The sequence below is a fragment of the Orbicella faveolata genome, unplaced genomic scaffold (assembly GCF_042242905.1).
Source record: "Orbicella faveolata isolate gen_17 unplaced genomic scaffold, um_ofav_v1 contig_1, whole genome shotgun sequence".
Lineage (NCBI taxonomy): Eukaryota > Metazoa > Cnidaria > Anthozoa > Scleractinia > Merulinidae > Orbicella > Orbicella faveolata.
The window spans coordinates 6,414,604-6,429,086 of NW_028301536.1; the positions used below are offsets into that span (position 1 = coordinate 6,414,604).

The 14,483-nt window shown below is 37.2% G+C and overlaps 2 protein-coding genes across 2 annotated transcripts; one reads left to right on the forward strand and one right to left on the reverse strand.

Moving 5' to 3' along the window:
* Nucleotides 1-2,599: 2,599 nt before the first annotated feature.
* On the forward strand, nucleotides 2,600-5,563 carry LOC110042368 (putative G protein-coupled receptor No18). The gene has a single exon (XM_020747731.2). It carries the CDS (start codon nucleotides 2,776-2,778, stop codon nucleotides 3,853-3,855), a length of 1,080 nt encoding a protein of 359 aa, XP_020603390.2. The 5' UTR covers nucleotides 2,600-2,775; the 3' UTR covers nucleotides 3,856-5,563.
* On the reverse strand, nucleotides 4,602-13,370 carry LOC149117861 (uncharacterized). Its single transcript, XM_089286735.1, has 7 exons — nucleotides 13,296-13,370; nucleotides 11,840-11,993; nucleotides 11,308-11,335; nucleotides 10,106-10,646; nucleotides 8,661-9,581; nucleotides 7,201-7,972; nucleotides 4,602-7,010 (listed from the first exon to the last, which is right to left on the reverse strand). Exons 2-5 carry the CDS (start codon nucleotides 11,988-11,990, stop codon nucleotides 9,501-9,503), a joined length of 801 nt encoding a protein of 266 aa, XP_089142861.1. The 5' UTR covers nucleotides 11,991-11,993; nucleotides 13,296-13,370; the 3' UTR covers nucleotides 4,602-7,010; nucleotides 7,201-7,972; nucleotides 8,661-9,500.
* Between the last annotated feature and the right edge of the window lie 1,113 nt (nucleotides 13,371-14,483).

Consider the following 14,483-nt stretch of genomic DNA (forward strand, 5'->3'; position numbering starts at 1 on the left):
TTTTTTTTTTTTTTTTTTTTTACCGTTAATTGTTTTCGATTTGTTTGGCGGCTAACAGTTAAATTTTAAGCTTTTTTACGCCTAACGGTTAAATTTTTGGCCCTTTTACAGCTAACGGTTAAACTCCATTGAGACCCCCTGAGAAGAACCAAAACCCGCTCTTAACCCCTAAAAGGTACGACGAGTGCCCCTGTCATTTTCATTTGACTCCCCCCACCCCACTCCCCCGAGTACTGAGAAACGCACTGTTCTCATCTGCTCAAGCTATCTTTTGTTTTGTTTTGTTTTGTTTCGTTTTGTTTTTTTTTTTTTTCTTGTGTAGATGTACCTCTGTTCCAGTAAAATTGTCAAAGCTACTGTTCCAGTAATGTCGACATCGTAAGGTGGATTGGCTGAACAAATGTCGCTTGGTGTATGTAAATTCGAGAGAATAAAAAAGTGGAATTGAAGTGGCATCATCGTTCAATGTTACGTAGCCTTTGAGACAGATCTACAGTAAATGAAAATTTGATTCCGATCTTGCAATTAAGGATGCTATAGGTAGTTCGAATGTAAACATTTTTAGTAAGTAGGCGGAGCTTAGGTCCAAGGTCATTTATTTTGCTGTAATGCGAAAAAATACAGATCGAATACAGATAGGGGGCAAAGTCTTCTCTGAAGAGAGGCGAGTTGATATGTCAAAACTTCGGCGAAAGTAATATAATTTTCTGAGCCCAACACATGTGAAACTTGCGAGCCCTGTTCAGTTTTCTATAACCTTTTTTGTAGACAAGTGACGTTCCCAAGTTTAGCAGGCCATTAACCGGTTTGTTTGAACAAGGCTTTGAAGTTGTTTAAACTCAGTATTTACCTGTCAGGAAATATCTTTTAATTTCAAGTTCCATGGATATGTCAGCCGTGTTTGTTGAAATACTGCAGTTTGAACGAAGTTATTAAGGCGGCCCGACGCTTCAATATGGAGTGTCGAGTTTCGGTGTCCGGCTAAACAGCTAAAAAACGGAGGAAATGAGACTTTTTCAGAGGAAAAGACAAGTGCTAACTTTAATTTAAATTCAGATGCGAAAACGAATAGGAAGGGGGAAAAAACACGAGTCGGTAGATTATTTTGAAAACATAATGTCTTCGCTTCAAAGTCATCAATCGTAGAGGTGATGAAACAGCACACAAATAGGAACGACGACTAAAATATAAAGAGCTTTAACGTTAGGCGGACATGTTTTCTCGAAACCCGAGATTTAGGGAAACAGGTTGCTAAGTGACAACCCGTGATGGCCACGAACTGACATGACGAACAACAGACACTGGTTGGACAAGAACGAAGCGAACACTTGGGAAAATCAACTACTTAAGACATAATACTTGGGTCTTAAAGAAATATTGATATTTCCTCGCAGTATACTCCGCTGGGCTTCATTTACAGATAAACATTCCTTTTTAACATAGCTACTTCGAGGAAATAATTCAAATTTGCCGGTTCTCCAGTAACAATCGCTTCTGACCAACACAACTTCATTTCTAACCGTTTCTATCAATGGACTCGTCGTCTTTCAATTTTAACTTACCTATACCGTCTTAAGTCACAGAATTTCACAACTTTGTAACTGTGAAATTCTGTTATTTTTCTGTTTTTCCAAAATTAAACCGGGCAACTTTCTACTTTCTTGTTCATTCAAAATAGATGGAATGTTAGTATTTTTAGTTTACTTTTATAATAATAATAATTTTTTTTTTTTTTTTTGTACTAGCGGTCATCTAGTTTTCATTCGACCAGTTCGAGAAAAACAGAAGTGAGTGAAAAACTATTACTTGCCATTTCGGCATCATCAAAGCAGATTTGTCATGGACACTTTGCATTTCAAACAGTTTTCTTCAAATGAATGGTAAATATTAGTTTCGCGCTCGAAATAGAAGGTTTGACATGCCCCAATTCACTTTTTAATTACTTTTTTTTTTTTTTGAGTCAAAGCTTGCGAAATGTTTGTCTTGTAAACGTGAAGAGATTTTTAATGCTAAGCTCAGTTTGGACTCTGGTGTAGACTGGCAAGCTATTTGTCTTATCAGACAAAACATATTACGAGAACAATAATCCATGTTAGTTCAACTTATAGGGACTGTTCAAAGAATGTTTTATACGCTGAAAAAAATTCAATTCTTCCAGATATTACGGATTTAATTTACCTCAAAGAAATGATATCGTGATTGCTTTGAGAGATTGACCATTGGTCAAAATATTTCTGCTGTCGTTAATGGTTTACAAAGTTCAGAAAAAGAAATCAATATTCCGAGAGGAAATGTATTTTTATATTTATCTTGTAAAATACGATTCAAAAGATAATGGTTGAGTCGTATCATCAAAAGAAGCAACATTTAATGGCTTGATAGTGATAAAAGCAAACCCTCGAATGATTTTCGCTTCCCATTAACGACCTCTTTTTTAATTCCACCAGAGTGGATGATTGCGGATGTGCGATCCCAGCATTTGACATTTGCGGCTCACAATTGACAACTTAGCGAAAGACTAGTTGTCTTGCGAAAGCTTTTTCTCTGGCAAACATTCAGCTGGTCAAACAAAGTTAGTCTTCCATTAATTATTTTGATAGATCTGCCGTGCGATAACTGGGTTTAAAGCCCCGCTGAAAGCCAGTAAGCTTCGCACACTATTTAGAATATCGCCTGCTTGCCGACTCGCCTGAAAGTAATAAGCAAGTTGCTTATTAGTAATATTGCGAACCGTTAGAAAACTGCCTGCCGCTTTTTGCGATTCTACGAAAGACCATGGGCGACGACTCAAGTATCATCTGCCAGACGGCTTACAACGATTGCCTGCGGCACGATATTGAGAACAATATCACGGATCCTGATTTCGACCATGGTTGCTGGAAGGCCTTTTTTGACCTGTGCCTTCCAACAGAGCGTCCAACCCAAGTCGACTCCAACAAGGCGGCTTTAGCTTTCGACATACCGCTTATTTTGATCGCGGCGTTGTCGATTGGCACCAATTCTCTCGTATGCATCGTGTTCTGCCTTTACAGACAGCTTCGGTTGATAAGGCATTACTTCGTGATCAATCTCGCAGTTGCCGACATCTTGATTGCCGCCATTCTGATACCGCTTTTTGTCGCAGCCCAGTTAACAACTGACAATATTGCTTTATGTCGTTGTCAGATCGTGTTGGACATCGCATGCGGCACGGCATCCCTTCTGTGTCTTGCGTTTATCAGCCTAGAGAGATACGTCGCCGTCAAATACTCGCTTCACTATCACTCAATAGTTTCTCAGCGTAAAGCCATATTTTGCATGGCATTCATCTGGATATATTCCATCATTGCCTCTTGTGCGGCCTTCTTGTCCCTGCTGAAAGACTCCGATAACGAGTCGTGCTTATTCTTTGGACGCGAGTACGTTACGTTCATCACAGTAGCAAGTTTTGTTACCCCGGTCGGCGTTATGGCTATTTCTTACTGGAACATATTCCTCGTTGCTCGCGGTCACGCTCGCAGAATAGACTCATTGTCCATGCAAGGGTATTCTGAGAGATCAGGCGAGTCAAAACGCAGGATGAAGCGCGAACTCAAAGGAGCGAAGATTTTAACCATCATAATGGGAACTCACTTTGTTTGTTGGTGCCCGTTGTTTGTTTTCTTTCTTGTTTACACATACTGTCCCTCTTGCCGAGGGGACACCATGCGGGTTGTGAACTACGTCATACTGTTCCTCCGACATTTCAACTCGTTCTGTAATCCACTTATTTACAGTGGGATAAACAAGCAGTTCAGAGCCGCTATCAAAAGATTTGTGCTGCATAGAAACGAAAGCATTGAAGAACTACAAACAACGGCTGCTACAAGATCTTGACTGACATTTTCTGACGCTGGTATTTGTTCCATATTACTGTAGTTTAAACTGACATCTTCTTTTACTTCATATATAATATCAGCTTAACATCTTATTCAAAGTCAGTCTTGCCAAAAGTGTATGCACGTGTACCCAGAATTATTCTTCTTTCCTCTTCATCGGGAGTAAAACACCATGCTAAAGCGGTTTTTCAATTGAGTGTCGTAAAACAACGACCAAAGTGAGGATAAACAATCCCAATAACCATTCTAATCGCAGTAAGTCCATGTAGCTGACGCAGAGAGCGGGAAAACGTGAGTGAGCGAGTCTGGTTTTGGTTTAATTTCTAATTGGATGAAAAAGTGACGCGAGTTTTTTAAGCCAATCATGTAACGCAGAAATCCAAAGTCAATTACTTTTCGACGCTCAAGTGGAAACTGCTACGGGTAATATATTAAAGAATTATTTGTACTCGCTAAACAGTGACCTTCCTTTATATTTGGGATTGCACAATTCAATTACAATACAATAGTAAACGTTTTGACCTCACGTTTTTCTCGTTAAGGTGTCCATTCGTTTCTTTTTCTGTTACTTGAGATTTTATTTTCAAAAACAGTAAAAACCACCCTTGTTTTTCTTTGTTTTTAGTTTTTGTACTGTTTTCCTCGCGACCCATGGCTGACCCAGTTTGGCCACATGGTTGTTATGGTGTCTTGCGTGCTCGTTGGTATTCTAAGAATAGTACGAAAATTGATAGCAGTGAGCAGTGTGTATGTATTAGCTAATTTAAAACCTTTTCCGCAAAGCACGTTTTCTCGGACATTAGAGAGATAAAGCATGACGTTACGTCAAACGGCAAAAATTTTCATTTTTGCCGTCTGTCTTCAGCTGTCTATACAGTAGAGTGAAAATATTTGTATTTGCGGTGAATAGTAGAAAAAATTTGCTAATTTTGGTGTGACGTAGTTAAGGATTAGAAGAAAAGAACACAAATTCAGAGATAATCTTTGCCGTTTGCCGTCTACGGTAAACGTCATGCTTTAACTCTCTCTATTAATTAAATTCCAGGTGAGAGTAAAATACGACATCTAAATTAGACCTGCAATTTATTATTTTGGCGAAATGAGGCCATTTAATGACTCTACTATCTTAGTTTCAGACATCATGCCATAACCAAAGCAATCTTCGTGTATATTCTGTAGTTTTATTATATCTTGTTTAGTTTCTCGCAGTATATGCCATAAATAGAAACCTTCAATTAAAGAAGAGCGTGCTCTTTAATTAGATTTGAATGACAACGGATTTGGTGGCGTAATTGTATTAGATTGCAAAGAAAATCATCGGATGGCGGTTTTAGCACATTGAGATTTTTGACCAAAATTTCACTTTATGAATTTTACTTTCATGTTGAGACTTTATATTTGCTCAAGGTTTTATTACTATTATTATTGTTATTATTATTATCATTATTATTATTATTTCTCTATTTATTTATTTATTTATTTTTGTTGCTGTGTGTCTGTGTGTATTTTTCACAAAGGAAGAACTGCATTGCATCTCGTCTCTCAAAATTAGTCCCGCCATTATTCCTAGAGATGTTCCTAACTCATGTTTTGACCCTTGAGATGCAATAGTGTCTTTCCAAAATAATAAACATACTTAGTTGTCTACTTTAACTTTAGTTTGCTTATGTGAAGAAAGAATTAATAAATAAACAATGAAGGTGTAAGGTTAGGGTTAAACAGAAACTGCCACCGCGGACAGTGTTTAGCTTTTCTTATAAGAGCATTTGTGTGTCACCTTTTCCAACGTAGAAATGTATGAGATTAAGGTCCAGTCCACAATACGCCGGTGGAATTTGAAAACGGGGGTTTAACTCTGAAAACGCATCAAATGTTTTCCGGCCACATTAAGCCGCAGGAATTAAAAACGCAACAATCATTGGTATTTTGGATTTTTGTTTGAGGAAAACTCGCTCAGAAAGATCACACGATGCTCGTGACGCCATCGTTTTCGAAAAGCTCCGTTTTCAAAATGTTTCCGCACACACGAAAACGAAAAGCATGCGTTTTCAAATTCCCGCGTTTTTAAAAAGCTCCGTTTTCATGGAGAATTAGTTGGGACTGTAAGCCTAGCCAGAGAAATAAAGCTGCGTTTTCAAATTCTCTGGCCTATTGTGGACGGAGCCTAAGCCACCCGTTTTGCCTTTCATTTTGATGTCTGTTGAACAAACAACTGAAAGAACAAACAAACTAGCTAACAAACGATATATATGGCAACAATATAACAGCTTTTGTTACAGCCGCCCTTTCCGAAAGTAAACTCCCGAACAAGCTTGGTTAATAAGAGATTTGTTACACGAATAAAAATGAATACAAAATGCCACGATCACGGGCTGAAGAAACATCGCAATTAGTCTTTAGGTGCGTTGTTCTGATTGACAGTCGAATAGCGTATACTCACGTGTTATCTTAAGCAAAACAGAAGGGAAAGAAGGTTGAAAGAAAAAGAAAAGAAGTATTTTACGTTAAAGCAAGTTCTTTCAGAAACATAAGCTATAAAACTACAAAAAATCTTCAAAACTGATTGCGCGGGATCATTACGGACAGTGGACCAGCAATGGAACAATCTGATTGGTCGATTTTAGTTTACATATTAGCCCTGTGAACAAAATTAGTCATGTAATAAAATAGAGTATTACATACATGTTACCTTTGTCATTCGAATTAGCTAGATGGCTAATTGCAGTCATTGCAACTAGCTAACAGCGGTTTGACACACCGCATGTAACAACGAGGCGAAAGGGCCAATGCTATCTACTTCGTATGGACCCTCTAACCTCGTCTGTGCAATAACAGGGATACGTATTCGGGATAAGGGCAACCAATCCTGTCCAAGGATTTGATTTTACGTTTGTAAACACTCTTTGTCGCTAAGGCCAAGAGTCCAGGAGCACCAACCACTCCCCCACCCGTCAGTGTTCTTCATCAACCAATATGGCACTCAGTCAAAACATCGCCTAGGAATTTGTTTACTGAAGTTTGAATTGATTTTTTTTTTTCTCTGTGGGTTGGAAGAAGTGTAAAAATACCCTGTTACTTTATTTGGCATGCGGCGGTTATATAAAAACCTCTGAATATTTTTCTTTGAGAAGATTTTTCCATTCTTAGTTGATACTGAAAATAAATAATAAATAAGAAATGATTACAGGTGAGTTTTATTACTATTTAAATACTTTAAAATGATGTATCTTTCACAAAAAGAAGCTCTTTTTTTTTACAAGAATTTGAAGTATATTTCGATGAAAAATCCCTTCAACAATGCAGTGAAGGGCTACCTAACATAAAAATATAAGATGTTTATTACCCCATCCAATCGATATGTAGGTCAGATATTTTTGGTCCGTTGTGAAGACTTCGACTACTTTCAAATAAAGGTTGATTCCTTCCACTAGCATCGAAGTATAAAGACTGGTGTGAAGATAGTATATGATTACTGTAATTGAGCTACGGACCACCTATAAAGAAAAACAAAAATATACATTCGATGGTACGTTGATTTTGTATATGCACTCTGTGTGGATGTGTCTATCTTGTCTTGATTAATGGTGGATTCAGTTCAACGAACTGATTTTGCTCAGAAAAAGACAACAGTGACTTCAAACACCCCAGCAAATTCCATCCCAGCGAAACCGTTCACTTAGTTATGTATGTTCTTTTGTTTTCCACACCTCATTTTATACTAATGCAATTTCACATTTTCATTTTTACAACGTTAAAATAGTACCAATCTTGTAATTATCTGACTTTGATAATGGTGACATGTCGTCGCAGAAACATTCATGTTTTTATGTCGCTTCTGTTTATTCTAAGACAACAGCTTTTATTTAAAAAAAAAAAAGCATGATAAATGGATAAACAAGTAAAATGAAGCTCTTTGATCTCGTCACGTAATCTTAGGAAGGAATGCATGACGAACCTAAGATTGTCTGCGTCGTGGGACGAACTAAATGCATGTACTCACAGAGTGTTCATGTCTTAAGTTGAAGAGCTTCCTGTCCAAAACAAACACCAGATCTCCGAGAGCCAGTGAAAGAAGAAGGTTCTTGTGTACAAATATTTTCATGGACTTTTTAACCCTTTAAAATTGATGACTAATTTTAGTTCAAAAGAGATCAAATTTCAATCGACTTCGATGCTACTTAGACTATTAAATTTAAATGTTGAAAGTCCTAAGTGGTATCCGAGTGCAGACTCAGCTCTGGCGATTGTTCGAAAAACACCTGAAGAAAGACTATTCATCTGCAACAGCGAGATCCCGGGATCCCTCAGGGAATCTAAAGAAAATTTTACGTAATATTTCACCATATTTCCAAACACTGAGAAGAGAAGAGATAATACGTTGCCCAAACAGAGTATTTCTGACGAGCTTTGAGGTGTTTTGGAAATGTGCAGAAACATGCAATGCCTCAAGTGTCTGTTATATCTGCTCAAAAGAATCTAGAACTAAGGAGAAGTCGTAAAATTGTGCTAGTTATGATCAGATATCCAAACGCTGTATGCATGATTCCCTTCGTCTAAACTTGATTAATTATTAATGAATGCGAGAAGTGTAGGTGAATCGTGTTGATCAAGATTTGGAGAAATATCAGTGAACATTGAATTTCTAATCTTTAGTCGACTTTTTTCTGGATAGGCAGAATTGCTATGACGGTAATCGCCATTCGTCAATCTATTTGAACTAAATGCTGTCAATTTCAATAGCTGCATCTAATATAGATGTACCACTAACAGTTTAGAAGAAGTCCTTTGTAACACATTCCTTACCTCAAGAATGTCAGTAATATAAGGGAAACTACTTCCGCCATTATTGAGATGCAGAGAAGCACTATCTCCATGTGTTCCTGGATGTTATGGTGCCTTTGAAGTTTCACACTAAGATGGTTTTTGAACGTTATCGTTTCTTAGCAAGCATATAATAAGCAAAAATAATTCTGTTGAATTTTAAACACTTAAAAGTGATAATTAGACAAGAAGGACATTCATCATTGTTGTCCTAACTACATGTCCTATCTAAAACGGCAACGAGGACCTCATCAGTGAATTTGGAAGATATATTTTAAGTTTTCTGTGTCGAAATGACCAGTGTCTTACATATTTAGTGTTATGAAAGCGCTGCCTGAGTTAATCTAGACTCTTACAGCTTTCAAAGATGAATAAAATCAATCAAATTTGTCCTCTGGTCAGCCGCCCTTTTTGGTTTTTCCTACTTCTGAATTATTTTGAGGGTAAACTCCACCGTAAGGGAACAAAGATTAGTGTGTGTTTGATATATAGAACATTGACATTGTAAGCTTGAAATTATACATATCGCAGGGGCTAAATTTGGCCAATCGTTGCCAGCTCCTTGTCCCAAGTGTTGGTGACATTAAAAGATCAACTGGATCGTCGCTCTTTCAGAACGAAGCACTGTAACAATGCTATTTGTTAAGTTGCTTCAACAATTAATCTTGTGTCGCCTACATCACACCTAGCCTGTATGGGCCGGGTGGTGTCAATGCTGGGGTGTCCTTACCCTAATCTAGCACACTTATGCTTGATATTAGCTCACTGCATATCCATTTAAGCGAAACAATAACCATTGATATATTAGAATCTAACCCATATTCAGAGTACCTCATCTACTTTAAAGGACATCGCAAAGCAGTTATGTGACTCAAGAAATTCTTTCACCTCTTCATCGGTCAACTATTGGAAAGATAGTGATATGTCATTAAGCCCATAGTTCATAAAAACGTACCCACTGAGCGGAAAATTGGTGAATGCACGAAATGCGGTAATTCCTTTTCTTCTTCAGTTACAGGAAATTTTGTAACAAAAATGCTAATTTGCGGTGAAATATTCAAATTCAAGGCATTTTACGAGAACTTTCCGCAAGGTTAGTTTTAAGTTGCCAACTTTTCACTCAGTTTACCTTTGTGAAGCATCAAATCTGCAATTATCAACCGTGATCATGGGCAAACATGGTTTAATTAGTTTCAATCACGCAATGTCAGCTAAAACCGACCTTGATCTAGTAGCGCGAACTTTTTTAGTTGAACAATCGCTTATTTCATCAGTATGCCCTAACGAAGCCTGATTCAAATATTGATTTTCCTTTTAGCATGTAAGTTTAGCCTATGGTTCAGTCCTGGCAGTAAATCATAACATCGTACGTATGGGAGAAGTAATTATAGCGTATTGGACTTACGTGTGATGTTATGGGAACTTACTGTAGTTTCGTAGTAACTGGTAGGCTTGACCTGAGAACTTGTAGAATTGCTAACATGTCTGGTTGGAAGAGGAGTTCTTTTAATAACTTTAGTACTGAAAGAAGTGCTGTAGGTATGTATTCCAGTTTTTGATGGTTGAGTCGTAGCAGCTGTGTTATAGGAACTTACTGCAGTTTCGAAGTAACTGATAGGCTTGACGTGAGAACTTGTGGTATTGCTAACATCTTTGGTTGGAAGAGCAGTCCTTTTAATAACTTTATGATCACTGACAGGAGTGCTGTAGGTATGTATTCTAGGTTTTGGTGGTCGAGTCGTAGCAGCTGTGCACGTTGGACGGCTGCTTTTCACGTATTTGAACTTGGTAGTGCCAGTGTTGCTGCCTGGATTTGTGTTCGGCCTCAGCACAGCAGTAGTTCCAGGATTAATAAACGGTCTAGGTGAGGATGTTGTTGACATCTTTTCGCGTAATTTGCTTTTGGGTATGTTGAATGTTGACCATTTTCCGTGGATAAAGTTAAAGATTGATGCACCTGTAAAACAGCTGAAATAATTCAAAAAAAGGGGGGGCCTCAAACGGTTAACTAAGAGAAGGAAACGAGAAATAATACCTTTAGAACGCATTTCGTTTTATTTTAAGAGGACCCAGTCCAGCTTTTATTTCATTTTATATGAAAAGTTGAATCTACATAATGCTGCGCACTCGTTGAATATGCCGGATGTCACTTGGTGGAAATTAATGGAATATTGTGTACATATACTTAATTCTTTTTATCAATGATTTCATTACGGGTTAGTTTCTCGGTAAGCGACTGATATAGGTGATGAAAGGATCCAATAAAGCGCTATTTACTTGAGTGTTGATAGCAGTCCGCTATTGACTGGAAATCTTGCGCCACTATCTGATCCTATGAGTTGAAAAACCAAAGCCAACAGCAATTCATCCATGCACTATTTCCCGCGCTTTGGGTTGGCTATATGTATTTGATTCTAACTTTCATTGGTTCACCAGATTGTCTGTTGCCAGACTTATTTCTTTGGTTGTGTTATTTAGAAACTCAATTGGAAATCGCTCTACAGTTAACAAGACAAAAGAACCCGTTCCAAAATATTATCAAGCTTAATAATTAATATTATCTAGAGGCGATGTGCATTGTCCAAGCTAAGACTTATCACATCTATTACTTTGTGCTCAGTATACTTACTTTACCTCCGTAACAGATGAATGAATAACTAGAAAGAAAGCCAAACAACAAGAAGAGTATATAGTGACTTTAGGATATCATTATGCTACATATTTATAAGATAGTTTCACAAAGCTGATGTACGATATTAACAGGACAAAATAAAATGAATAAAAATAATTTTTAAAAAAAGGGGAACAATTCTCCTGTCAAGTTAGTGCGCTTATTCTTGGTTTTCACGTGACTTCATTGCCGCCTTATTGGATGAAATCAAAATATTTCTAACGGGCTTCTTTTATTTGCTTCATCCAGCATTTCCGTCACCCCCTTGTCATTTGACTCTCTCGGGATTGGTCGTTGGTTTACGATCCAAGGGTTGGCCTTATACATTGCATAATAATTTCAGACCACAAATACACGTACATGTAGTCACGAATTAATGAAAATAGAAATTGACACTCCTATATGAATAGCCTGTAAATGGCAAGTCTGACGCGGCGTTTAAATGAGTTTAATAAATTTATTCATTTGTTAAAGAATTAGATGGTCTTACCCAAACCCGCAACAATATAAGCCCACAAGTACTGGTTCTTTATGGAATAAACTTTCACAGACTTGAAGAGAAGAAAGACTGCATCCAGAGACATCCATATTTGAACGGCAGTTGAAATAAAACCCTTAATTAACACCTCAAGGACTAACATGACCTAAAAATACATACAATGGCTTTAAACTGGTGCGACAAATTTCCTCATGCACTTAAATTGGATTAAACTGGTCGATAGGAAAAAAAGTAAAAAATTCGACCTCAACCGTAGATAAAACGTAACTTTCAGTTTTTTGATTTACAGCGAAAAAAGCCAATTAAGTGGAATTAATACATGACAATGATATAGTGTGAACTGACAATCGACTGCTTAATAAAGAGTCTTGTCTGAATTAATAACTTTTAGATTATAAGATAAATCAAGGCTTAATTTTAGGCCTTTTTGCTATTCAAAAATATTTGCTGGGGCTTTTTTCATGATAAAACAAAAAATATGCCGTCCGACAAATTGTTTACTTCGACGTCTTGATTCCAGGGATATATGCGAATTCGGTTGTGCCGGATGTCCTTTTAGCTGTTTTTTAGTTAAAACTTGGGAAATGTGAAAAAATTTTCCAAGTAGTACTAAAAGTTAATGATAAAAACGAGAATTAAACAGTAAAATCGGTTCGCGATCTTAAGGAGGAGTCTCGTAAACGCACCAAAATTAAACAAGAAAGCTCAACACGAAATGGCAAGCTAAACTTCCGTGATTACGAGATACTGAAAACGTATGGTGGGGGCAGAGGAAAGGCATCTTTCTGGGCGAGTGAAAATTATACCAGGAGAGTGCAATGTTGAAAGCACTCGCCCGAATGGCGAGTGCCGTCAAAATTTGGTTTCTAACACTGTGATATTTTTTGTTTATAAGTAAACTAGGCTGAATTAACGGCCTCTGTACATGTTTGGGAAAAGAAGCCATGCTGAAAGAAGGCAACAATTGAAGAGAAAGTGATAAATTAAACGGCAAAATGCAAAGTAGAGAAAATATGTCATCTCGTGAAAACATACATCGGAGAAAGATCTGTATGTGTATTGTGGAATTCCGATTTTTCGAGTCACCCACTTATTTGAGACAAGTTTTTTTTCCTTAGCAAAAAGGTCTCTTCTTTGGTCCTCGCACCATTGTTTTTGCGCGTTATCTAGAGGCTTGACTGTGCTCACCCTTCCCCTTTGAGGTTCGAAAAATCGCAAATCATCTTCAAAATCTGAATCATATATTTTCAAGTCGCAAATGAACTAGCATATTCTTAATCTGACTGAAGCACGTTGGGTTTATTACAATGAGAATAGTTGAAAACTGTATTTGTTATGAACCCACCTTTATGGTTGACACATTCATGAATCTTATATGCAGACGATTGCTTATTTGAGATATTTAGGAGGAATCGATGCAGAATTAATGAATTTTACGGGTACTTACGAGTTAGCTTCTGTTCATTTCACTATGCTTGCAGTTTCAGATTATATCGAATAATACTCTTTCCTTTTTTGCCGTCTTCTCATACCGTTGGGTTTTCGATCCATGACGTAAAATAAATAAAAGCTTGCCTCATACTTCACACGCCATTTCATCAAATCAGACTAAGGCTCAAAACTGTCAAATTTAATTCTGCATCCTTGATCATTGCTACCGGAGTCGGAAATACTTTCCTTTCCAAAGCAAACTCAGTGAGCGGTCGCATTCAAAATTAAATTGATTTTATCATTAAAGGTTTCATCGCATTTCAACTGTCAAATAGACGAGAAAATTCAATCAAGAACCAACAAAACATCTGCAGATTGCGAAAGTGGACAATTGCAGCGCCGGCGAACCGGTCATTCCTTTAAATTATTTTTTTATGAAAATGTATCATTTCGAGTAAGTGGAGTGGAAATAATATTCGCTCCTCAGCCTTAAAAAGAAATTTACTAAACCTGAGCTCATGAAATCCAACTTTCGGGAACGAATTTAAGCGTTTCATCTTTCGTTTCGCCAGTATTTGTTTGGAGGAAGTGAATTCTCTGTGACCAGAAAGCGTGGCAAATCATAACTTTAATGCTTTCTGTTTGTAATCATCGAAGACTTTATTTTTAATCTTCGGCATATTCGGCTCGAAATTTTCGATTTCCCCGAAAATTGTCTTTCCTAAACATCACTTTTTCTAAACTGACAACCAATTGAAGTGGCTATGAGCCAATGAACTTGGAAAATGATTTATGAAAGGTCGAGAGCTGACTTTCATATTATTCATTAGCCATGATGAGCACTTCAAGGAAATTCGTACCATGCGGTTTTTCTCATTTTTTTTCCATGACCAATGTTGTGTCTTATCATATAAAGTATACCTATTAATGAGACATTCATACAGATAAATCCCTTGTTTCAGGGATTTATACGGTTAATTTCTGAATCGAAAAATTTATCTGTATATTTTCACCTAGCTTATTCAACGAGTGCGAATCCGTGTGTAAATTGAGCTTTCCAGCTAAGGTAAACGGGCTGAATTAGGTTCATTTAAATTAAAGCCGAATACGTGATATATAAACATATAGTCGATGATTTTTCTCCTCTTTTTTAGTTAACTGATCAACTTTCTTTTCAGTTTATTTTTTAATGCAAACCTCGATT